This window comes from Sceloporus occidentalis, unplaced genomic scaffold (assembly GCF_023333645.1).
Source record: "Sceloporus occidentalis isolate IW3139 unplaced genomic scaffold, rSceOcc1.0.p SCAF_3, whole genome shotgun sequence".
Taxonomy (NCBI): domain Eukaryota; kingdom Metazoa; phylum Chordata; class Lepidosauria; order Squamata; family Phrynosomatidae; genus Sceloporus; species Sceloporus occidentalis.
The window spans coordinates 183,967,111-183,993,308 of NW_028316983.1; the positions used below are offsets into that span (position 1 = coordinate 183,967,111).

The 26,198-nt window shown below is 38.5% G+C and overlaps 1 protein-coding gene across 1 annotated transcript; it reads right to left on the reverse strand.

The window, feature by feature from the left end:
• Positions 1–1,247: 1,247 nt before the first annotated feature.
• On the reverse strand, positions 1,248–25,957 carry RAB12 (RAB12, member RAS oncogene family). The gene is made up of 6 exons (XM_089517057.1): positions 25,615–25,957; positions 18,083–18,143; positions 8,768–8,906; positions 8,122–8,211; positions 6,429–6,533; positions 1,248–4,747 (listed from the first exon to the last, which is right to left on the reverse strand). Exons 1-6 carry the CDS (start codon positions 25,835–25,837, stop codon positions 4,634–4,636), a joined length of 732 nt encoding a protein of 243 aa, XP_089373183.1. The 5' UTR covers positions 25,838–25,957; the 3' UTR covers positions 1,248–4,633.
• Positions 25,958–26,198: the final 241 nt, after the last annotated feature.

A 26,198-nucleotide genomic window follows, 5' to 3' on the forward strand; every position in this document is an offset into this window, starting at 1 on the left:
AAATACTTTTATAAAGTATACCTAAATGTAGTGCGAACCTTTCTTGAGGAAGGAATCACACTGAGGTTCAAGAAATCACTATTTCAAGCTAAAGCCAATAGACCTATTTTATACAAAGTGCAACAGTGACGCCGAATGGACTTTATGTATTACTACAACTTATAACCTGTTTTTCCTCCCCTTAAGTGTTTTATCAGACTGTATCTTAAACAATTCACTTCATCCTAAGCAAAATCTAAGCATTTAATAATTATTTATCATGAGCAGGCTTCCAAATAACGATCAATCTGATCCTAGGCGAAAATGTTCAGTGTGTATGTCTGTGTTAAGACATTAATAGCAGGCAGTCCTGCAATACATACCAACCCTTGACACAGAATTTATCCCACCAGCTTCTTATTCTTATTGTATGTTTCAGAGAAGTGTAAAAACAGAAATGTTCCCCGATACATAGCTACAAAATTGCATTACTGTTATACTCTAAGGGTTGACCTCATGTAAGTAGAGGGAAGGTTATGAGGCCAAGATTATGAATTTTGATATGACCCATGGATAAGTCAAGAATAAAACTTAGGGGCATGTAACAAAGGATGCAGAGGAAAATGATGTCAATAAAATTCCACCAGGTATTAACTGTTTCTGCTCACTCTAAAGGCTGGATGGATGAGAAGGGAACTACAGTAAATGGTGGCTGTGAGATGTGTGAGGGAAGTGACTAGGCACAGGTAGGGCTAAGAAAACACACGTCAAAAAGGATGAAAAGGCAAAGCAAAAATTTGATGTGATCACTTTGTCCGATTTTAACCTAGAAAAGCTGACACGCACACACAAATGTCCTATTCTAATCCTTTAAAGCTCGATTCGCTTGGTGCTCCTTTGAGGGGAAGCACCAAAGAGCTGGCACCACTTCCATGTTCCCACCCAGGCATTTAAAAAGGTCAGAAGTGGTGTCATGCCGGAGAAAGTGGAGGGGTTCGGTGCTTCTTTTAGTTTCTCCCGGGACAACTAAGCTCTTGCCTTTCATCACTCAGAGAAAGAGGTGGTTCCTTTCTTGATAGGAGTTAAAGTACAGTACTTAGAACGACCTGTGGATAAGTAGACTCAGGTTTTAGGGGTCAATTTGTTTTACTAAAATGTCTAAACTTACACGAGTATATATAGTGATCTTGATAATTCATTAGAAATTCAAACTGAAAAGACAACCTTTATGTTAATGCACTTTAATGGGTGAGAACTAGAAGTAACCAAAACTGAGATCTTATAGTCTAAGCTGTTTCAAAGAAAACTGCCTTGGAAAATGAGGCACCCTAAAATCACTTGAATCTTCATGTAGAATTGCCAACAACATATAGTAATAATTAAATTATCCAGTACAGTGTCAATTTTTCTCCATTATTTCTACACTGAAGTGCTACCGCCATTTCATGATATAACCTTTTAAGGCAGGATATACTGGAATGTAACATTTAAAATTTCCCAATATTTATTACAAATTTAGCAAAAGTATTCTGCAGATTATGCAAAAACTTGCTACTAAGAGAATACAGCTCTTTCAGAGTTCTGTAGAATTGGTGTCTTCCTCCAACCAATATGGAGTATGTTTAGTGTATGTTCTAAAGAAAAGGTGGTCTTGTATTTGTACGAATTTAGTCTTAAGTAAAAATGCAGCTATGTCTAATTTCAGACCACACTAGTACCAAAGTACACTCTCTTCATATGGGAATCATGTTTGTTTCATATTTATCTTCATTTTGTTTTTTAGAATAAATTGGTTTCTCAAGGTTACAAACATTTATGCATTTACCTCAGAATAAGCCCCACTGAATTCAGTTGCTTATTCCTGGGCAGAATGCACAGAATTGCTCCGCCAGTCAGTAATGATTTACCCTCCCTTATTAGTACAGGAAAAATGGCATTAATATTTCAGTATTTTAAACTGATCATAGGGTGTGTGTTGTAATGGTGTGTTCAAGCTTACAAACCCAGTCCTTCTCTGATGACAAGATACAGAAGACCTAAAGTGACAAAGCTGAAATGCAAAACTCAATGCTCTCTTCCAACAAAGTATCCTGTAAGCTATGTACCATATTACTTTGAAGTTTCAAAGAGGTCTTCTGTATTCTCAGATGGAAAAATACATTTTATTACTGTTTTTATTGCTTTTCCCGTTCCCAGCAAGCACAGGGTCATTGGAGTGGTGTCTGGTAATAGTATGCATACCCTTCGTCACATACGATAGGAAGACAACATGTAGATCAAGAACTAACATCAGCATTTTCTTCTACCCTTGTATTAAAAAAATATTTGATTAAAAAATAACATGGTTTCAAAAGCTAGTACCATCACAGTGTTTTACAACAATACAGATTTTGGAAACAGCTGAGATATGCTCAATGCTTTAAGCCTTTTTTTGAATAACCTAAAATGTATGCAGGGAGAATAAACGCTTTCATTGGATGTACAAGATGATATAATTTTTGGTAAGATATAAACATTTATCTAGGAATTTTTTTCTTACATTTTTATTGAAGAACTAAAGCAAAAACAGATTTTTAAATACAAGAAAATCACCTAAATGTTTGTAAAGTTCAAGCGTACTGTTCATAAGTTGCTTTCACTGTTATTGCCACAGCATTATTACAAGTCCTACCGGTGCTACAAAAATGGCAAACTTCATCTAGTCAGTACTATAGAAAGTCACACGATAATCTGTGTGAAGATTGACACTTGTATAGGCACATTGTGGTAGCAGAAATACATTTGAATTGTGCATCTTTTATTAGTTGAAACTGTATGATCTAAAAGAGGTATACCAAGACCAATAGCAACTGTACACTTAAACTGCAACCAGTTATTTAACATTTTTAATTCCTCACAGAACCCTGAAGACAAAATGTCAGGAAAGTCAATGGAACACACTGATGGTTGGACTAATTGCTTAGTGCAAAAGACAAGACTTGAGCAGTGAAAAATAAAAGCAATTTGCTTACTGAAAGCCAATGGTTCTAGCTGATAATCCACGCATCATCAGTACTTCTGCTAAGACCACTTGGACACTGTAAAAAGCAAGTCTTAGACAAGTTTGACTTAGACAAGTTTGGCAGTCTTTCAATGTTTTGCCAGGAAGCAAATATCACTGAATTCAGTAGGACTCACAACTGAATAAACATGTTTAGGATCATGCTGCAAGTCAACAGACCCATTTACACTGCTTTTACTAATTAAAAAGTTAAATATTTTGAATTTTTTCCTCTTCCATATCTTTAATTTTTTGGCCAACATTTGATATTTGGAATTCTAATAAGAGATGCAGTTTCATTGTCATTCATAAATACAAAATTTTATTGGCACATCCTTAGTTGAAAACGACAATGCTTTTCATTACCACAACATTTAGGACACATTCAGTTATTCAAATACGTAGCTACCAGTTTACCACAGCTAAACTATACAGTGCAGTTTTAATAAAAGATATACCAAAAAGATATGATTCACAAATTCATTCAGACAAAAAAATAAAAATAAAAAATCTTTAGCACAGCATATTTGATGGGAATAAGTTTACCTATTAGAAAAGGTATATGTAACAAAAGTCATCTTCCCAATTTTTTCAGACAAATAAACATATATAGTCTTTACCACAGGAAATGTCTTGTCCTAAAAATGATTTTAAAAGAATTTGTCTAGGACAGCAGCAATGCTTTTCATATTATTTTTAAAAATAAGTTGCAAATATATCTCTGCTTTATACAGAATCTGATTGCTAGCTAATTTAACTTTGTGGAAAACGCCTGTGCATCTTGGCAATTTATCCTTTTAGAAACTGCACAGAACGTATCACCTCAGTACACACAAACAAGTGACCTATCATAAAATATAATAAATAATAAAGGAGTGTTGTAAATAACATTTGTTTGTGTGTTTAGGACTCAATTGACTGAACCCTGCCGCTACACTATTCCCATTCATTTCAGTAATGTTCGCATGGAGCCACACAAATAAATTCCATAAAACTGAATGGGTGGCATCAGCATTTAATCTGAACTCTCAGAATGCAATCTTATGCATACTTACATAGAAGGAAGTCCCCTAAATTTCAAAAACACAACAGGACTCAGTTTGAATAAATGTGCATGAGATTGTGCTGTCAATTAATTTAAGATGCTGTAGGAAACATGTTCATTTTTTGTGGGAAACAATGCTGCTTAAAAAAGCTTTATACATGTAAGTTTAAATTTTTAAAATTATCTTTAGAAAGCTAGCAAAGCACCATATACTAGAAGAGATCTGGTTTTATATCAAGGACTATTACAACATTTATGTTCAGAATAAGTATGGATTTAATTTCTTACATCCTAGGACTGGGAGTGCTGTATTTCCCAGCCAAATGTACAATATTTATAGTGCTGGGGAAGAGGAGTGAAAAAACACTTGTGGGAAGGCCAATGCTTAACCAGTTACAGCTGAATCCTACCCAGGTTTCCATATTTGCATATTTACAAAGTAGTGTGTAGCTCTGACTCTGAATCAAAGTGCAACAAGGAACTCCACATGATTGTAGTGCAGAGTAGTACAGCTGCTGTCTTCTTTCTTTCCTCCCACTCATAGCTTCTACTCTGGACAAAGCAGCAAGTCAGCAACAACGGACATGAGGTCTTGGAGGAGGCAGTTCTGGTGGAATTTCTGGTTCTGGTTGTAAGGACAGGATACTGTTGGACAATTCATTTCTTATTACATCCAAAGGCATCTTAAAATGAAAGAAAATCCAATGTAAGCCATCTATGCGGAATGCTATGAAATCTCATTCAGTTAAATCCACAGAAATATAAACAAACTGCCTTTATAACAGAATAAATTCAAATCTTTGATAGAAAGTCAATGTTAATTGTGAAGTTGAAGGCTTTCAAGGCCGGGATCCATAGTTTTTTGTGGGTCTTTCGGGCTATGTGGCCATGTTCTAGAAGAGTTTATTCCTGACGTTTCGCCAGCATCTGTGGCTGGCATCTTCAGTGAATGAAGATGCCAGTCACAGATGCTGGTGAAACGACAGGAATAAACTCTTCTAGAACACAGCAGCCACATAGCCCAAAAAGCCCACAAAAAGCTGCTTTGCTTTTTCTGCCAGTAAACGTTGCCTGAAGCAGCTACCTCCTGCCTAATAGAAGTGATTTTAATTCCTTTTAAACCACAAAGACATACATGCAAAGCTTCACTTTCACACATCACATAGTGAACTTTAAGAATCAGTTATGTTGCCTATCAAATTTTATGAAAATTAAACTTTTTCAGTATTGTAGCCACCATACAAGGTGTTGGTTATCACCTATAAAACCCTAAATGGCTTGGGCCCAGGGTACTTAGAGGACCGCCTCTCTCCATATAATCCGCCCCGCACTCTCAGATCGGGTGATAAACATCTCCTAAGAGTTCCAGATGCTAGACAAGCCATCACTACACAAAGGGCCTTTTCCACCTCGGCTCCTAAGCTCTGGAACTCGATCCCCAACGAGCTCCGCTCGACCCCCTCCCAGCCCAATTTAAAAAAGGGCTGAAAACGTATCTTTTCAAACAGGCATACCCCCAATAGCCCTGTTGTGATCCCTCTCCCCCTCACCGTTGTTACAATTGCTGCTAGCTTAGAATTGTTTTTGTTGTTGTTGTTTTATATAATGTTTTATATAATGTAATTGTAAATTTCTGACAATGTTTTTATTGTAAATTGTATTTTGTTGGACTGCAAAATCCACCATTGTAACCCGCCTTGACCTCTGGAAAGGCGGGCTAGAAATAAAGCTTTTATTATTATTATTATTATACTTTGATGAATTCATTATTGTAGATAATATAAAATTTTCATTTTTCATTTACACCTGAGATAAAAAATGCACTGATCAAATTAGAGTAAATATATACTATTACTCCCCCCACCGCACTGAAGCAAATAGAAATAATTTAGCAACTACACTGATGCAACATTAAGTAATGTAACTGAAACAAAAAGTGCAGAATGAATATAATCTGAGAAACTGGCTGCAGCAGATGGTCCACAAATTACAGTACAGTTGGCCCTCCATACCCATGGACTCTTTATCCATGGATTCAAGTTTTCATGGCTTGAAAATATTCAAAAAATATATGAATTCCAAAAAGCAAACCTTGATTTTGCCATCTGATACACAATTTTACAGTGTGTTTAATGGGGCTTGAGCATCCACAGATTTTGGTATCCATGGAGGGTCCTGTAACCCAACCTAGATGTCAAGGGCCCACTGTAACTGAAGAATGAATAAAGAAATTCTACTTGCAGCAGAACTCAGTGAACACCATACACAAGTATATGGGAGTAAGTTCCGCTGAACTCAATGGGCCTTCCTTCTGAGGAGACATGTATAGGATATTGTAAAATCTCATTAAACTGCAGAACTTACCTTTTTTAGAATGTCATCAACTAGTTTCAGAAATATTTCATCAACATTAAAATTATCCTTGGCACTAGCTTCACAAAACCGCATCCCAGTTATCTGCTGAGCAAACTGACAGGGAGAAAAAGAAATATCTTAAGAAGGTTCTGGCCTTGCTCAGTGTGATTGCATTTGGCAACATTATATTTCCATCCATAGCAATTTATATCATTTTGTTTATATACCTATTCATTAGGACAAAAGCAAACAGAAGTTGACACTAAACAGATAACCATAAATTCTGTAAATGTCATTTAGTAAATTACTGCCTCAATAACACTGTACTAATATCTCAGACAAGGTTGCCACTCCTGTGTCTTTTAAATGTTTTTGTTGTTTATTCTTCTAAGAATCAGTGATTGATGTTATGGAAGAGGTGTTTGGGTATCTATTTTAAGTTTTATCTTGACTGTCCTTACAAAGTAATATGGCTAAAATAGTGTTAAAGAGTTCCACTTCTGCAAATGTTTCCTTTTAGTATACTAAAGGTGGTTCTCATATACCCTTAACACAAGACATTATAATGTGTGAATCTGGATTAAATATGGATCTGGATTACAATATGGATTAAAAATGCCAGTCCATATGTGCAGGCAATACAGAAAATATTCTTCTTGTTTACTATTGTCTGACTATGCATGCTGAGTCTTCAGCTCTTTATTTGGAGGTTGAATTCCAAATCCTTTGGATAACAATAATAAATTTTTTATTTATATTTTCCCGCCTCTCCCTGGCAGATTTTCAATATAAAAATACAGACAGAAAAACCCAACAATAAAATACATAAATAGTTAACAATTAAAAACGAAGGATTAAAAGCGGCAACATGATGGAAAAACTCCAATCCTAGTCAAGAGATGAAACAGTGTTTCTTATACAAGGTTGGGTGGGTAGGCTTGCCGGAAGAGATCAGTCTTAACTGCCCTCTTGAAAGCCTCCAAGGAGGTAGTGTGACGGATCTCTTCCAAGAGATTTGTTCCACAATTTTGGAGCGACTGCGGTATACGCTCTTTCGGAAGTAGAAGTTAGTCTGGTCATTCGTTATCAGATTATTACCCTGCTCTGAAGCTGTTAAGGGTATGTGCATGTGCGCACGCGTTAGTATATGAACTACATCATAATAACTATATTTATGTGTACATGTATCTGGTTCTGTATACATGTATCTGCTTCGAAACAAGATATATGCAATGGGTTTTTTATCTAGAGGTTCCGATAAAGGCGAGGACTTCTCAGACTAACTCTTATATTTTACATCCAGTAGTCCTACATATTTCAATAAAGTCTGCATGGCCTAGGCGCTTGATTTAGGCAACTGCACCAGCCTATTTCAAACTATTTCTGATTAGCAATGGAAATATTCTCACGTATTGTATCATTTAAACTAAAATCCCAGTTGGATTTTATAGAAATCCAACTCTCAGAGCTTTGTCACAAGCTGAATGTCAGGGATTAAGAGCTAAAAAGGAGGAAACAATAGAGTTTATATGGAATTCCACACAAATGAGACTATTTTAAAGAAACTTGTCAAATAAATGATGTGTGAAAAGTAAGAAGAGGTAGCCCAACATTAACAATAAACAATCAAATGTTAAGCTTCTGTGATCTACCACAAAGATTACTTCTGCCTTTCATCAATGTCATAATTAATTTAACCTACTTTTTCTCCCTGTTGTCGGCTAATCTCTCTGTCCACTTCACAGTCTAATTTATTTCCAACCAGTAATAGCTCTGCATCTTCTGAGGCATACTGGGGGGGAAAAATAAACAAAAGTATAAAATGGCTTAGACTTAAAATTTTATATCAACTGAAATGAAATTATACAGCACCTGAATTATTTATAGCCTCGCTTGTTAAACCACATGTACAGGTTATCACAAATTATTATCGTGTTCTGTTCATTTTTTCATTGGTTTAACTTTCTCTCTACTATTACAGCTCTGTGCAACCACTATAACAGATATTGCAAATTAAAGGCAGGACAGAATCTATCCAGTTCAGCATCCATACTAGTCAAAATCTGTGGTAGAAAACATTATGCCCTCCAGATGTTTTAAACTATACTCCCATGTCATCTGGGACTTACAGGCTGTTTCAACTGAAAATATCTGAAGGACACCAGGTTGTCCATCTTCAGTCTTTGTTCCTTCTAAGTATAAAACTATTTAGAAATGTCAAATATTCAAGTCTAAAAAACGGGTGAAAATTCTTTCTAGATTTTACTTTCCAGAGTATGCTGCCACAATAAAGTCTGACATTATAGCTTATTTAAGTATAAAATCAATTTTGAGAAACTGAGGCTTACCTTATCAATCATTTTCATCCATTTAGGCAAATCGTCAAACGTCTCCTTCTTTGTAATATCATACACCAATATAATTCCCTTGGCACTTCTGTAGTAAGCTGAGGTAATGCTGTTGAATCTTTCCTGACCTGCTGTGTCCCTAAGAAGCAGCAGCAGCAAATATTTTTAGAGGCATTTTGTTACTTTCAGCAAAGCATCACAGATCTCTGTAGCAAAAAACACATTAAATCTGTACCTACTTCTACTTTGAAAACTACATCTGATGCAAAAGTAGATCCCATCATCTGTGTCAAGGACCGTCAGCAGGAGATTATGATGGCAGAACTATAGGCCATTTTTAAGGGTCCAAAACAAAATTCCAGGTTTTTAAGCCTACCAAACAAACCTCACATAATAGAACACTGTCACCAGTACAAAAGGCTGTAACCCAAGCCACCTTAGATCTTTTGGTAGGAAAAAGATTGGGTGAATGAATGAATAAAAATAATGCCATGACTGTGCTAACACACTAATAAATTTAAAAGATTAAGCACGAGGATATAACACATGAAAAATGCAGATGTTAAGTGAACTCAAAAGAGAAACAGAAGGAGTGATTTCAGTTGGCTATGGCAGCGAATGTAACATCCTTTCCGTCTGCCATATTGTATGATAATGCAAGATACTGAAGTGAAAAGAGCAGTTCCATTCACTCATAGCACCAACCCACACACCCCCATGTCATATTTATTTATAATTAATTTCCATCAATTAAAACAGGATATTTATATAATATATTTTATATAGTGAAGTTGGGATTTACACAATGCCTCACTGGGGGAAATACGCACATTTTCCAAGGCTTTAGAATAAAAACAACAAAAACAGAGAAATTCCAAATTCCTTTCATTATTTTTACTTTGAATTGATTAGTTATTAGGGATGGATGCCTAAAATTTCAGATTTATGTAAAAAGTACAGAATGGTTAGTGGTGGACTGAGAGTGGGTTTCCAAGTGTGACTCTGAGCCAGTGACCCTCTCTCAGCCTGATCAATAGGGCTGCTGAGAGAGATAATCAGTAACAGCCATGTACTCTGCCAGAAGTTCACTGGGAAAAAGAATAATAATGCAGCTAATAAATAAAAAAAAACTACTTGGGAAAGGATATTTTGCTTATCTACATTAGGAGGGGGAAAACACAAGGCTTTCAGGCTAATGTATGCTAAAGTGAACCAAAACAACTTTGCACTCCCTTCTGTCAGTAATTTTACCATAGACAATAATAACTGCTCTATAGTGACTCACTATATAACTCTGTACCGCATCTGGAGAAATGGGTTTACAGCCATGAAAGCTCATGCTAAGATAAAAACTGGTTGGTCTTACATTCCTTTCCCCCACTCCTTTTCCCTTCCTCCTTTCTATAGTGACATTGTCATTGTATGTGCTTCAGTAACATAATAATAATAACTTTATTACAGCCATTTGGCCAGCACAAATGCTTCAGTAACATCAAAGAATAGCTGTGGATATAATGAAAGCTCCCGCTTTGTACAAATTTTCTTTATAGTTAGCATACTTCAGGCTCTAAAAAGATGTATCTTTTCTCATTCTCTTCCTGAATGTCAGTATAAATGGAACAAAATACAGTCTCCCCTCCTAACTCATGGATCTGGGAGGGGAGATCTCTGCTATTTTCAATGGGGCATGCACCCTGAGTGCGGTATGGGCACACACACAGGCACACGCCCATTCAAGCCTATGGGGCTTGAATATGTGTGAGCCTCTGTTTTTGCGGAGGGGTCCGGAACAGATCCCCCACGAAAATAGAGGGCCAACTGTACTCTGTACATATTATTAATGGTTATAGATATTGCCCTTTATGTAGCAAATTGACAATACCAATATCAAGACACCATAACTTTGTATTTTCTCTTTCTAAGAATGGATGAAACTTCAGGACCAGTGCTTGCAAGGTTTAGTTACTGGTTCTTTTGTATGAGTAACCATTTTGCACATCAAAATCACAATCTAAAAAACCATGTTTGTATTCTTCACAAAAGAAAAGGAAAAAAGACAGTAATCCATACAGTGTATCACTTCAAAACAACAGCGGTAATCTGAAGTACACTTGTCCCTCCCTTTTCGTGGACTTGGGAGTCCGTGGTCTCACTCTTCACAGGAAGGGCAAGCAGGAAGGGATAAAATGGTGGTGTGTGCCTTGGGCACGTGCACCATTATTTTCAATGGGACTCAAATATTTGCAAGTTGCCATTTTTGTGGGAGGGACTCCAGAATGGATCCCCCACGAATTGGGAGGGGATACTGTAAGCTCCATTCCTTGCATGTAAACATTCAACATTTTTATGCTGCATATACTAGTCTTCTAGATGACGTTTTCCAACATGTCAGAGGAGTTTATTAGGGAGGCAATTATTAAACATGCAATTCCTATGTGCAGCCCTGGGGGGCAGGGGGTAATACTGTATATTTTTTGAATGTTTGAAGTTCTGTGAGTGAATGGCAAATGTACCAGTTAAAAGCAAACACTGTCCCTTCTTAGCAAAATAACGTATTTTACAGTGAGAACTTGATTCTTCACCATACACCAGTATTTCCTTTTCTGTCAAACTAGGAACCAGAGCATTACTCAGATGAACTAGCAGGGGAGAAGCATGGGTTTATGTGGGGAGGACAAATAGATAAAGCACCCTTAGATAAAGTTCCCTTTCCCAATAGTTCTTGCTCTCCAGAATGGCTGGGAAAAGCTTTCTGCAGCCTCAGGAAAATAATGAAAATGGATATGAATGCCTAGAACAAGAGATTTGGTTCCTTTAAGGATAGTCACCTCGACTGCTTTATCACACTAGGGGGCAAACAGGATTTAAACAAGAATTAAACAAGAGTTAAATCGGAAATGCCTGATGTTTATCACACATTTTCTTGTTTAACTCTCATTTAACTCTCGTTTAAATCCTGTTTGCCCCCTAGTGTGATAAAGCAGTAAGTTGGTACTATCCACCAAAAAAACCTGAACTAGATGGTTTTAGACACTTTTCCTTGCTCATGGATGAATGCAAATTACTGAGAGTTATAAAGACCTGGGCTTTCGTTTCCCCATCACTCCAAGTACACAGTTAAAAACAAACTGTACAACAATCTGTAACACACCCAGACTGGCAGAGGTTTAATGTAGTATTAACAATTAACAATTATGATCATAATATATATATGGGGAGGGGGTTCTGAAAAGTTCTTGTCTTGACCCACTTCCTAAAACCCGAGTGTAATTTTGTCTCCGTAGCTTGAAAGCGTGTTCTTTGCCTTGTAAATTGCCAATCTGCAGGATCATAGTTCTAATTTCTGATCCCCCCCCCAAGATAATTGCTAGAAACATATCAACAAAAAGTGTGGAATTTTCAAGTGCTGAATACCAGGCCATCATGAAGTTCCTGCAGAAGAAAACTCCAAAGGAAATCCATAAGTGTATGATGCAAACATTGAGTGACAAGTACCCATCTGTGGAGAAGTGGCATGCCAACTTTAAGCGTGGAGATTTTATGACTGAAGTTGCAGCAAGGTCTAGGAGGCCTTCAAGTGTCAACTCTTGAAATTGTTGAGCATGTTAATCACCTGATTTTGGCAGATCGCGGATCTTAGCCAAAACAACTGACGAGACACTAGAGATATCCCAAGCATTGGATTTATAACTCACGAGCAGCTGGCTATGCAGAAACTGTCAGCCAAGTGGATGCCAAAATGTTTGAATGCCGTTCAGAGATGAAATTGTGTGGCTACCTCCAAGTTAATTTTGCAATATTAGAGGAATCTAGTGATTTTTTTAAAATAACTACTTGTCACTGTTGATGAAACACAGCTACATCATTATCATCTGGAAATGAAACAACAGTCCTTGCAGCGGAAGCACTTGGGTTTCTCCATGGTTGAAGAAATTCAAGACTCAAAAGTCAGCAAGAAAGGTCATGGCCACAGTTTTTTTTTTTTTTGGGATAAGGTATTTTGACATCTGGCTACCTTCAGGAGGGCCAAACAGTTCATGTAGAATACTAATAACTTGCTGTGCTGATTAAAGGAGACAAGAAAGACAAAACAGTAAGGGAAACTGGGGAAAGGTGTTCTATTTTTGCAAGACAAAGCACCTGCTCACAGGGCTGGCAAGACTGGATGTTTCAAAGAATTTGGGATTTGGATGCACCCTGCTCACCAGATCATGTTCCATCTGGCTATTTCCTGTTTACAAGTCTAAAAAAAGGATTGAAAGGAAGGAAATTTTCAAATGATTCAGAAGTGATAGCAGCAACAGAGAAGTGTTTCAGTGACCAGACATCACAATTCTTTTTGGAAGGGTCAAACAAACTTGGGAAACAATGTGCCAAGAGTGTTGAATTTTGAGATGAATATGTGGAATAGCATATAGGTCATTCTCTTCTTGGTTGGGCCAAGAACTTTTCAGCACCCCATCATACAATTATTTCCTTTCAATCTATATATATACCACAGTTATGCTACACTGTTCCCTCTGTCCCTCCCTTCCACCCTCCCATCCCAAAATCTTAAATTAATAAACCTAATTCCTTCAAAATAGTCGATAGTCAACTAGTTATCTTGTAACTAATGACTATCTTCCAAATGGTTACATGTTGTCTGTATAGTAATCTCAATCTATAATAATTGTTCTTCCAAAAGAGCACTTGATCCAAAGGTTGTTTATGCCCAGAATTAACAAGTTGTTTGCACAATAAATGGCTTCCAAGTAATTTTGAAACCAATCTTCTTTTATTTCTCCTCTTCCTACTCCTTCTTTGCATTTTAATTTTTCTGAAAGTGCTATAGCACATAATCTGTTTAGCCACTTTTGTACTGAGAGGTTTCCTAATGTTTTCCCTGCTTACACAATTTCTAATCTTGCGGCACTTAACGTAAGTGCTACATGAACCTTATATGACAGATTTTCATTAAGACTTTCAAATATGGAAATGATTAATAATGTGCCTCTAAAATATTTTTTTGACCTAACATTTGGCTTATCCATTCTAATACATCATTTTGCTATGTATATAGCAAACAATGTGGGGAGGGGGGTTAGGGACTGTTGTATGTAGGAAGTAGGGTTTAAATCCTCTTTTCTAATTTCAAGGAATTACCACCATGAAGCTATTACAGTGGGCCCTTCCCTTATGCAGGGAATCCAATCCTGAACCTCCCCCATGTAAGGGAAATACTGCAAATGCTCGAGCCCCATTGAAAACTATGGGGCTCGTGCACGCAGTGCATGTGCCATTGCCACTACCATCATGCGGCTTTTTCAGCATAACTGAAAGCCGCATATGGCATGCCTACATATGATGCGGGCGCGCTGTACTCTGACAGAGGGAAGCTGCCACTGGTACCAAGATCAGCTTTCCTCCTGAAGAGAAGAGCAGTGTATGTGAACTGATTTTTGGCATGGGAGAAAAGGATTAACGCTGCCTTTCAATGACCATTTCAGTCTAGATTACCCTTCTCCAGCAACAGAAACTGTTTGAGAAACTGCAGTGGGAAATGTAGGGCATTAGTGCTTCACTGCACATGCAGTATTCTACATACATTGCTTTGAATGCTAATTCCTTCAAAAGAAGTCAGTGCCTAATAGTGCTGAAGAACAGCAGCATCTCTGATCAATCAGCTTCAGTTTAGGAGTCAGGAGTTAGGGAGAATTCTTAAGCAGAGGATACATTGTGTATGACAAATGGCCACAGAAAAAGATCAAGGCAATTTTGTAAATATGTTTCGGAAATATTTTGTTACATTATGCATATGATACGTCAGACATTATTTTCTACTCAGGGCACGGAGAAGCAACAGAGAACCACTTACTCTCTTCTCTTCAGAAATAAAAAAATTAGTCAGGGATTTAGAATTACAGTGTTTTAAAAAGAAATGTAGTTTCACTTATCATTTCCAACATTGCTGGTGATCATTTTATATTTAGCCATTGCACTGTCAAGCTCCTGAATACCGCAATGAAAACTAGGGCCCAAAAGCTGAATAAAAAGCCATATTATATAAAAGTTACTTCTGTACTCAACCTGTAATACCACAAACATTTCCATTACTGTACATAGAGTTAAACAGAATAGTCTACCAGCTTGCTTCAATACTGTTTTGGCTCTTATAGCATTCTGTTCTTACAGCTGTACCAATGACAAGTATTACTGTTCTATCAATATTATTGCTGAAGAGGAATCATGTACTTGTTCATATTAAAAAAACAAACAAACTGGCAACTACTTTTTTTTGGCCAGGATTCAACAGGTGACAATTCTTGATGAAAGTGTTTTTACGAGTATAACTAAGGGTGCAGGTGACCCCCCCTTCTTACTGCAACCCTCCATGCCCTCCCCCCCAAAACCATTATAAACAGCTGGGAAATGCTCTACTGCAGGATTTTAGGCAGTAATGAGTACTGCATGGGGAAGGGGCAGAAAACTCTACAGTATTAATGCAGCAGTGCCTGCATCACAATTGCTTTAGACCTTACTTGAAACTTTGTCTAGATTATAAAAATGTTTTTTGTTCTCCATTAAACACCGTTCACACCTGGGAGCGGGAAAAAGGTCATCACTGCATTCAGACTCTTCTAATGAAAATGAAAAACATGCATACAGGATACAAAAAAGGAAAATGTGAACAGAAATACTATCATTTCAAATGTAAACACCAGTTCTTCTTGAGACTCTCATTTCACACACACACAAAATTAACTCTGAAATAAGTCTGGAAAGATTAGATATGAAATGAATGTCTCACCAAGCACTTTTAATGAGGCTGAGCTATGTAGACATGCTTAACATGCAGACACTTAATCTCTAGGCATTGGTATTTTGCAAGACGCTCAGAACAACAAAAAAGGAAACACAAAGGAAAGTCAATGATTTAAAGCTCCTGTAAACTAGATGTAAGTCCACTTCCAACGTATTTCCCCCCCTACATGGATAGTACAGGCAGCAAAATATACCTGTATCTGTTTATTCATCTATGATATACCTGTACTTTTCACACAAATACCTAAACAAATCCTATCAGGTGGGAAAATACTGTTTAAAGTGGCAGCCATATTCAAAACTTGTGAGGGTTTCCCAAACACTATAGAGGAAAATACAACTGTTTTTCCTCTCAAACAATTCTTGCCTAGATATTGAAAAACTGAAACAACTTGGAAAGTGTTCAAGATGTAGAACTGCCAGGTTTGTTTTTATAGCAACTAAATGCTTTTGCCAAACTGGCAGCAGAGATTCCATTACAGTCACCGCATACTGTTGCCAGCTGAAGGCAATTCCTTAAAAAGCTAAGCAATGTTAATAGCTGATTTAAAGATTTCTATGTGGGCAAAGATGCATCTGTTTACAGTGCTGAGATTAAACAATAGCAAAATAAAATAAATATTAAGCGTAACATTTAGGGAAGTGATGTTTGCTACATGTGTGTCATGTGGAACCCTCTTGTCTACTAATTCTATAATACAGTAATAGCAGAAGATTCACGTGTGCATCTGCTGCATATGCCATTCTAATTCTTTCACTGAAATGATTAAAGCAACCTTTGCACAAAGAGCTGTGTGTGCACACAGCAGAGTATATGGGAAACTACTGACTGGGGATCGTACATTTAATAAATTTTTATACATATTTAAATTGTAGGAAACTTATTAACATTATTCTCATTGGAATCCTACTTTCTTTTCATAGAGTAACATTTTCACTGAAATTAGCTACAATATTCAGTGAGATGATAAAATGAAACTTAACCCCCCCCCCCCCCAAGATATACCAGTTATAGAGGACGAGCAAATTTAAGAGAGTCTTCCTATCAGGTACTCAGTTATGTATGCTGAGCACCTGCTGAAATCAGTCAAATGAACTGACTTACTGCAGTGCTGCACTTATTTAAAAATGTGAACAAGCAGTCTAGAAGAGTCAAAATAAAAGTTAATTTTATACTCATATATTGGCACATTGAAAATCTACATTACCTCATATCAGCTTCAGTAGGCCCTGGCTAACCATCATGATGGCTCAAATACCAACTCTGAGGCCATACGAATCCAGATGGGGACACAGATGAGGAATGAAGTCATGCCAGTAACTTTCAAGTATTAGGTAACGGATGATACGAAAGATGCAACAGCAATTAACTCAGATGGAAGGAAGCAAGACAAACACATGGTGCGACAAACAGAGTTGATGGTGACCTGCCAAGAGGAGTTAGTAAACTGAATTCACTACATCTATGCAAAAGTTAAACATTACCAGATTATGCCAGTGGCATGGTTCAAACAACCACTGAAGTTTCTTTTTTGTCACCTCTACTGGCTGTTAGCATATCTAGCAGTTATCCCTAATGCCAAGTAAACATGAAGTACTAGTAATGCACTAGGATAAAGCCACCAGCTAATTTACAGGATTAGGTTTCTGCAAGCATAGCTGGTTTATTCTCTCCCAACAGCAATTTGCACCACACTACCATGCCTGTTTTTATGACATAATAGAGGGATTCTTAACCAGGGGGGCTGTTGATAGGCTTTAAGGCATCCAGGAATCAGGCACAATATTTATGTTGTTCCTGGGTGGTTTGTTTGTTTTTTGAAACCGACTTTGTGAAAAAAAATCCTGATTTCAAATTATCTTACCAAGGCACTGCTTTACTCCTACCAATAGTAGGGCGGCATGGCATATTGTCGGGTATAAAACAACACATAGCCTTATTGATTTGATGATAAAGGAAATGATGCTATATGAATTTAGCTTGAAATCCTGCTCCCAAACTTGGCCACTTTGACAAGATACGATAGCGTCTTTCCCCATTGTCATTTTGAGAGTGACTGTAGACCTTCTCAAAATGGTGTCAGGAAGTGTAGGTGCATCTTTTCCTATCACCATTTTGAGACTGAATGCAGAAGAAAATGGAGATAGTTGGAGGAAGTATTGGGTTCTGGGATGCTTATGGGATGGGGCTAGTTGCATACTTTTCATGTGTGGGGGCTTTCTCAGCAATTTTTAGGCAAACGTTGCCTTAAAATTGCACATGTTTTTATCTGAAGAGCAAAGGTAAGGCCCTTTAAACAAAAGCCCAGGCTACCTAGTCCACCCTGTAACTGCTACATTACAATTTTGCTACCTATTCTTAAGGCTGTGTGAGGGAGAGGAAAAGCAGCAGCAGGTGGATTAAAAGTTAATCAGCTTACATCAGTTAATCATATTAGACAAGCATACTGAAACCATGCTAGAACAAAAAATGTATAACCAGCATTCTGCTAGTTGCATTTTTTTACTTACCAAATCTGTAATCTAATTTTCTTTCCTCTTAGCTCTACTGTTTTGATTTTAAAATCAACACCTATAAACAAAATACAGTAAACAAAAGAGGAAGAATAAGTGCCAAAATCAATACAGGTATGCTTTAATTTTGTACCTGTTCATGTATAAACAGCCTAAATAGGGGACTTGTATTTCGACAAGTGCAAAGGCTTGACATTTATGATTTAACTCAAACAAGTTGTCCCAAGTGCTTTTATTAGTACATATGAAAAACTATCATGTATCTTCCTTTTAGGCCCACATTAGTTCTAGCATCTTCTTGCTCCATCTGCCTCTGTTCTGCTATATTAGCTGGATGGAAAGCTCAATCTATAATAGTCAAGCTTGCCTAATTTTGATACATTTTAGTGTGCCCTCAAGTCGTGTTCATCCAAACACCTGACTTCCTCTTGTGATATATGGACTATGCTTGCTGTGCAGCTGTAAAAGTGATACACAGCAGAGACAGCTCTAACAAAGGTGTGGACAACTGCCAGGAATTGAAGCAATAAATTGGAGTTGGAGGACTCTGGAGGACTGCACCACTCCACAGTACCCCCATCCCTGCCATGGCACCTTCTTGTATGTCTTCAATTTTTTTCTGACTTATGGCAGCCCTATGGTGAACTTATCATGGGGGTTTCTGGTAAGATTTGTTCAGACGGGGTTCTGTGCCTTCCTCTGAGGCTGAGAGAATGTGACTTGCCCAAGGTCACCCAGTGGGTTTCTGTGATGCAGAGGGCAATTGAACCAGCGTCCTAGGTCCAAAACACACTGTAGAAATTATCCAGTTTGAGACTGCTTTAACTGCCCTAGCTCAATACTAGGGAATCCTGCGAACTATAGTGCTCTCTGACAGAAAAGGCTAAATATTGCACAAAACTACAGTTCCCAGAATTCCCAAGCATTGAGCCAGGGTAGGTAAAGTGGTCTCAAAAAATGGATGATTTCTGCAGTGTGTTTTGGACTCTAGTCCAACACTCAAACCACTGCATTGCTTTGTCTTCAGATTTAAAGGAGAATTTTAAAAATTAATTCAAAAATGTTCCAGACACACACAGATACGCAAACACACAGCTGTTTGAGGCTCACAAGAGGCTTATTTAACAAGGGAGTCATCTGGAAAATAACTTCTGGTTTACAAAATGATTCACAATATCTTTTATGTTCTAATCTGTGCAGGATGCTAATAGCACATGTTTCAATTTTTCTAAGTCTTTTTCTTATTTCTCATGGCTTCACAACTCCCATCAATTTTACATTTCTATTCCTCTACCGTAAGTAAAATACAAACCATATACATTAATCTTAAATCTTCTAATTATTCACTACATTTCTCAATCTAGTACAAAATGCAGATGGATATGCGAGTTAACCATCTTGGACAAGAAAAATCCTGCCTTTTAGTGTCCACAAGTGTCAACGATCTGTTTATGAAAAGCATTTTACATGTCTGGGAGCCATCTTTTGATTAGCCTGATTTAAACAGATCAGGGGAATTCACCCATAACTCCTTTATCATATATGTATGTATCACAAACTCAGATGCCTTTTCAGATTCTGAAGACAAGCAAGATAATTTTATTCTTTTTGTTAATAACCCCTCCTTGTAAAAGGTACTTTTAATTCTTTGCCTTTTTGTTGTCTAAAGTCATATGAATGTCAGAATAGTGTGTTGCTGACTCATAGCGCTATTAATTAAAGCTGACCTCATGATTAGTCAACTTAAGCAGTAGCTTGACCAATACAGTAAACTAACTATGCTTCCAGTTTAAGCATTCTGGTTATATGTTATGTGGGGATGTAATTTTTAAATTTTATTTAATGTAATTTTTTCAACTAGATACAATTTTCTTATTCAGTCATTGTCCTAACTTCCACAATATAGCACCCAAGTATAAAACTGCAACTATATTCTATCAGGGATACATATGGGTAAGTAAAGACTTCACCATTATAAGTTTCAAAGAAATAGTTTTTTCCAAACACATTGTTTGCAGATGGAAGCCCTCACAGTTGGCCCTTGATATCCATCGATTCAAATATCCATGGCTTGAAACTATTTTTCAAAATTCCAAAAAACAAACCTTGATTTTGCCATTTGATATAAGGGACACTATTTTACTATGCCACTGTATATAATAGGACTTGAGCATCTATGATTTTGGTATCCACAGGGATCCAAACCCCAGCAGTTACCAAGGGCCCACTATGTATAAATTTGACCTTAGTGTGATATGAAATTCTTAAAAAATCCTCAAAATCTTTGTAATTTCCTTTGTTTTCCACAACTGAAGCATACCTATAATAATTAAAGTAATAAAACAAAAGGTTATCTTCCATAGTCAAAAGTTTCATAATTAGAATTAAGTACTAAAGGCCAGTCCCCCCCCCCCCCCCGTTCTTTTTATTGTTTCTTCTGACACTATTTCAGTTGTTTACAGCTTGACAACTGATCTCCACCTTACTACCCAACAGCTTCACCCACTGGTTCATTTTTCATTTTATTCTCAGAGATGATTCAATTGAAAATAAATAGTTTATGCTTTCTTAGTGAGAGCAAGGTGCTTTAAAGCTCTCCATATCCACTGATTTGAGCATTCACTGCTTGAAAACATTCAACCCTTGGCATTCATGGGGGTTGGGGCACAAGACCCCCACGAAAGTCAAAATTCACTATTAAAGTGGTGTGTGTGTGAAAGCAGTGCATGCCTGCATGCCCCCATCTCCTTTCTGAAGGCTCAAACAGCTCCAGAAAGCTCTCTGAAGTACTAGAAGGGCAGGTGAGTGTGCATTCGCAGCTCCCTCCTTCCCTTCCAAGGCTTCAGAGAGCTTAAAGCCTTGGATCAGCAGGAAGGAGAGAACATTTGCTTTTCCCAAACCACTTCTCAAGGCACGAGTGCTGTCTTTACCCAGGCAGCTCCCTGTCCTGGAAAAGGGCGAGGGATAATTTCCCCCAACCCCTTCCCAAGGCAAGACAGCTGCTTGGGGAAAGAAGCAGCTCTCTGTCCTGGAAAGAGGTGGGATTGGTGCACACACCCTTCCCGGTTTCTCTCTCCTGAGCCTTTTCCCTCCCCAGGGGAAAAGCCCAGGAGGGATGAGGAGGAAGAGTGCACAGTGCATGCACAGTGGCCTTGCCATCACGAATAGTTGAAACTGCAAGTGTCAAAGCTGCAAATGTCGAGGGACAACTGTACTTGCCTGCTTATTCATGGACAATGGTTTGTCATCAGCAGCACCATTCATGAATTTAGATTTTGAACTTGGATTCTGAACAAAAATAATTCCAGAAAGTCAATTTGGTGTCCTATCCAAAATCTTGGGTTTTGCCATGGGAAAAAGGTTAAGATCCTGCTATGGAGGTCTTAGTCTTAGGAAAGACACTGCCCCACAGTGACAAAAATATACCAAGTGATATCACTGATTCTGCAATGGCTCATAGGAAGTAGAATGGTTTACATGCAGACTTTACAAGATGACTTTCTTTATCCAGTATTCATAAGTTGTAAGAACTTTTTATTTCAATTCCTGTTTGGCCTCCCTTCCCCTCATCATTTTTGTCAAATTGATTTTATTGTCATTTCACATTGTGCAATTGCAATTGTACATATGCAAACTGGCTTGCAACATAATAAAAACAACTTAACAGCTCCACAGTGTTACTGACACGAAGAACAACAGTGTTATACTAGTATTTCTGTAAACACAAAGTGCTTCCATATACAAAGAGTATGGACATCTTACATCTACATACATGTTTGTAAGAAGTGGTTCACAAAAATAGTTTGTCTCATATAGTTCAGTAGGAGGTGAGAAAGAAGGTAATGATTTTTGTTTCTTTATTTTAGCTTTTAGGAGACAGTTCCCATTTTTATGTTAGGATTTAGTAAACGATAAACTGAACAAATGCAAAATCCAAAACTAGAAGTCCAATACTCTTTTCTATGATGAAGAATCACTGTGCATTCACTTCTGCAATCCTTGCTTCCAGTTTCTAAAATTAGCTCACATATGATTACTAGTAAGTTACTATTATAAGAAACAAAACAGTGTAAGCCTGGACATGTTTACTTCTAAGTTCAACAGGACCTAAGCTCAAGAAGGTGAACACAGGACAGCAGAGAAAATAATCTGCAGATAGAATAAAAGGCCATGTTCGGATTTCAATCAAAAATTTAAGTTACCAACTAACTTCAAACTAAATAAAATATGGTATTTATATGAAAGTAGTTATTTTCAGAGCAAACCACTATGGGAGAAATCTTAAAACCAATAGGTCCAACATGTAAACTTTAAGGTCAAATTAATGAAATACATACATAACAGAATAATATAATTATAGCCTGTGAGTATTTTATATGCTGGCATGTGTAGTACTTTGCAGAACACAGAAGATATGCCTCAAGGTGCTCAATGATTAATCATTTATTGATATGAAGCCCAATACATTTTAGCCTGTATATACTCTCAAAGGCCTTCTTTAGTGACCGCTTTGAATTTAACTTCAGGAATTTCTGAAGCTGAAACGCTATACACTATTTACTGGGCAAAAGGTACTAGACCATTTTTGCTCAGTAAATGGTGTGTACAGTTTCAGCTCCAGAAATGTCTGAAGTAAATTTCAAGCCCCTAAAGAAGTCCTTTCAGAGTGTATACATGCTAAAACATGTTGGGCATCATCATCATTCATCACTGAGCATCCATGAGATGTCTCCTGTTTTCTATTGATTATATTTCCTCATTTTTGTTTCCTTAAATTGCTTAACTTGGCTATATGAGAGCTTGGAAATTAATTTAAAGTGCCATTTATAACTGTTAAGAGTTAAACTTTGACTACCAACTGTTTTCAATTTCTAATTTCAAGTTTCTTCACAACCACTTAATATTTCATGTTCCACAAACTACAGCTTTCTCAACAGCCAAGGAAATGCAAGGTACGTCTATTTCAACTACTTATATGAAAATAATTATCATTCAATTTAGTTGAAGTCTAAATCCAATTGTTAGTCCCAACCAGCATCTCTCACAATTTAGATCAGTCAAACGTCCTAGATTTATAGAGTCGCTGGGAAGATAAAATATTAGCAAAACTATTAAGATCAAATATGTTGACATAATATACAGCATAATTTTTTTAAAAAAAAAACAACAACAACAACTAAAAACATAGTATTAGATTTACTGTCAGAATCTTTCTTTAATCCATCACCTTCTTTTTGAAGGTCCTGTAAGTGCCATACACCAGAGATAGATTCTGTAATCTCATTTTCCTCAACAGATGCCCTGATAGGTGTGTCAGAGAGTGACGTTCTATTTGTTCAATGAAAAGATAAAATTGAACTTCAAAATTTAAAGTGCTGAGGAATATCTACTCAGGTGGTGGCAGTGAAAATATGAACGCTTGCGACTGCCACAGTGCAACTGGGTTCTCTCAGAAATAACTTCCACTGTGTTCAGTTATGCTTACTCCCAGAAGATGGTTTAAGATTGCAGTCTGAGTAATTTAATGGAATATCTTGTAGTCTTGCAGAGGGGGACACTGACAAGTTAAATGCCTAGCCAGAGATTTGCAGTTTTTCTACCTCCTAGGAATCCTTTCCACACCTACTTGTTTCAACTGGAACTCCTACATTTTGCATGTGGGTGAAGTGCAGGATTCTACACAAACAGGGCACAGACCAGGTCTGTTGGCCCTCAGAATCACCAATCTGTCAGCTGAGCATACTCCAAATGCACCCACTGCAAGTCTGCAAATTGTTAGTGACAGGAAAGCTATCTTTCCCAGTGGCTGGCCTGCTGTTATTGATTTTCCAAAGAAGACTGCAACACAGCTCACTGGAACATTTAAAAAATCATTATCCTTCAGCACCAACCACAAAACATTCTAGATCATTTTTGTAGATTATCTTGGTCTAAACCCCAACCAAAAGTAGACACATTCAGTCAATGAAAGAAGTTCTGCCTTATCAAGGTCTCATTGATTTAGTGGCTCTGCCCGGCTCCTGGCCGCTCCTTCCTGCCCTCTGCTTCACCTGATAGTCTTGCAAATTCACATTGCAAACTCACAGTGTGGGACAACCTATGAGATTTTATGTGGATGGCAAAACAGTAAGTCTATAAAATGTTCCTCAGGTATATGGCTGTCTGGTAAAGAATGAGTTATCGCTAAATTGTTATTTACATGTCATGGACACTACTACACAGATTAAGGGAATCCTTCCTTGGATTGTTACTCTAGTTGTACCTGTTGTAAAGTTGTACAGTACTTTTCCAATCACTGTGTGTCAAGATCAGATCCTGAGTATCCATATCCTGACGCCGGCTGCCAAACACTGCCACTAGAAGAAAACAGAGAAGAGTTCCCTGCCCATCCTCCTAGCTACTCTCCCCAAACCCAGAATAAACTATTCTTTACTGCCACTGGCAAAGATTGCTATCTAGTGATTTTATTATGGAAGAAGGCCATGTTTTATTCCTCTCTGGATGGCATATACTGGCTGTTGTTGTTGTTGTTGTTGCTGTGTGCTTCAAGTCATTTTTGATTTATGGTGATGCTAAGGTGAACCTATCAAAGGGCTTTCTTGGCAGGATCTGTTCCTTGGAGGCTGTGACTTGCCAAAGGCCACTCAGTGGGTTGTTATGGCCAAGTGCGGATTCAAACCCTGGCCTACAGAGTTGCTCAAACCACTATACCACAGTTTCACTCATATGTTAACGCAATCCTTTCATGCCACACTTTCTCTCATGCCGATATTATCATGTCACACTGTTAACACAGTGATTCCCAAACCTTGGTCCTCCAGGTATTTTGGGCTTCACCTGCCAGAAGCCCCAACCAGATTAGGCAGCAGCCAGGGATTCTGGGACCTGAAGTCCAAAACATCTGAAGAACATCTGAAGGATCAAGAAGCCATGGATTTATACTTCTATTGGTGTTTTTAGCCTTTGATTTGGTCATGTCCTCCATTTCCAGCAGGACTAAGCAGCCATGCTTTTATACTTCTGAGTGCTTTTAGCCTTTTGTTTGGCCATGTCCTACTTTTTAAGCAGGACTAAGAAGCCACGAGTGTCTCTTTCCACGAGTGTTTTTAGCCTTATCTTTGGCCATGTCCTAATGTCCTCCATTTGGAGCAGGACTAAGGAGCCATGGGCTTATACTTCTCGGCTTGCTTTGTTATCTGGTCATGTCTCCTGTATTCCGAGTAGAACTAAGGAGCCATGAGTGTCTTTTAGCTTTTATTTGGCCATGTCCTCCTTTTCCTTGAACGTCCTCCATCTGGAAGAGGACTAAGGAGCCATGGGCTTATACTTAGCCTTTGATTTGGTCCTCCATGTGGAGCGGACCTAAGGAGCCATGGGCCTGTCTAATGGCAATGCTTGTGTCTGTAGCCTTGTCTTTGGCCATGTCCTCCAGGGCTGAGGAGCCAGGGAGTGACCCTTCTATGGCCTCTATTCCCGCGGCGTTCCTAGCCGGCCTCCCTCCCTCCCTCTCCTCTCCCTTCCTCCCTCACCGACGGTGGACTTGCAGGCCTCGCAGAAGGTGTCGTCGGTGAAGCGCTCCATGAGGCTGGTCTTGCCGACGCCCCGGGAGCCGATGATGATCACCTGGAGCTTGAAGTCGGCCGGACGCGGGGGCTGCTTCCTCCGCTGCCGCGAGTGCGAAGGGGGCCCCGAGGAGGGAGAGGCCCCCGCCACCGAGGAGGGCAGCCCCGGGCCCCGACGCCCGGCCTCCATCCACCCCGACGGCCCAGGCCCAGGCCTTCCTCCTCCCACCTGGATTCGGCGCTAGGCCCGGCCTCGCCGCCACCAAGACGCCGCCGCCGCAGAGGAGGAACCGCCAGAGAGGCCCCAGTCAGGCCGAGAGACGGAGGAGGAGGAGGAAGGCAGGCAGGCAGGCAGGCAGCGCCCTCGGCTGGAAGGGAGGACTCCGCTCCGCCAGAGAGAGAGAGAGAGAGAGGAGGCCTTCCAGGGCCTTAGGCGCCTCCGCACTGCAGGGATAGCCCGGTTCCATAGCGCTTCAAGTGCCACGGCTCAGTGCTGCTGCCAGAGTCTGTCAGAACCGTAGTTATGTCAGACATTTCAGTGGCAACAACAA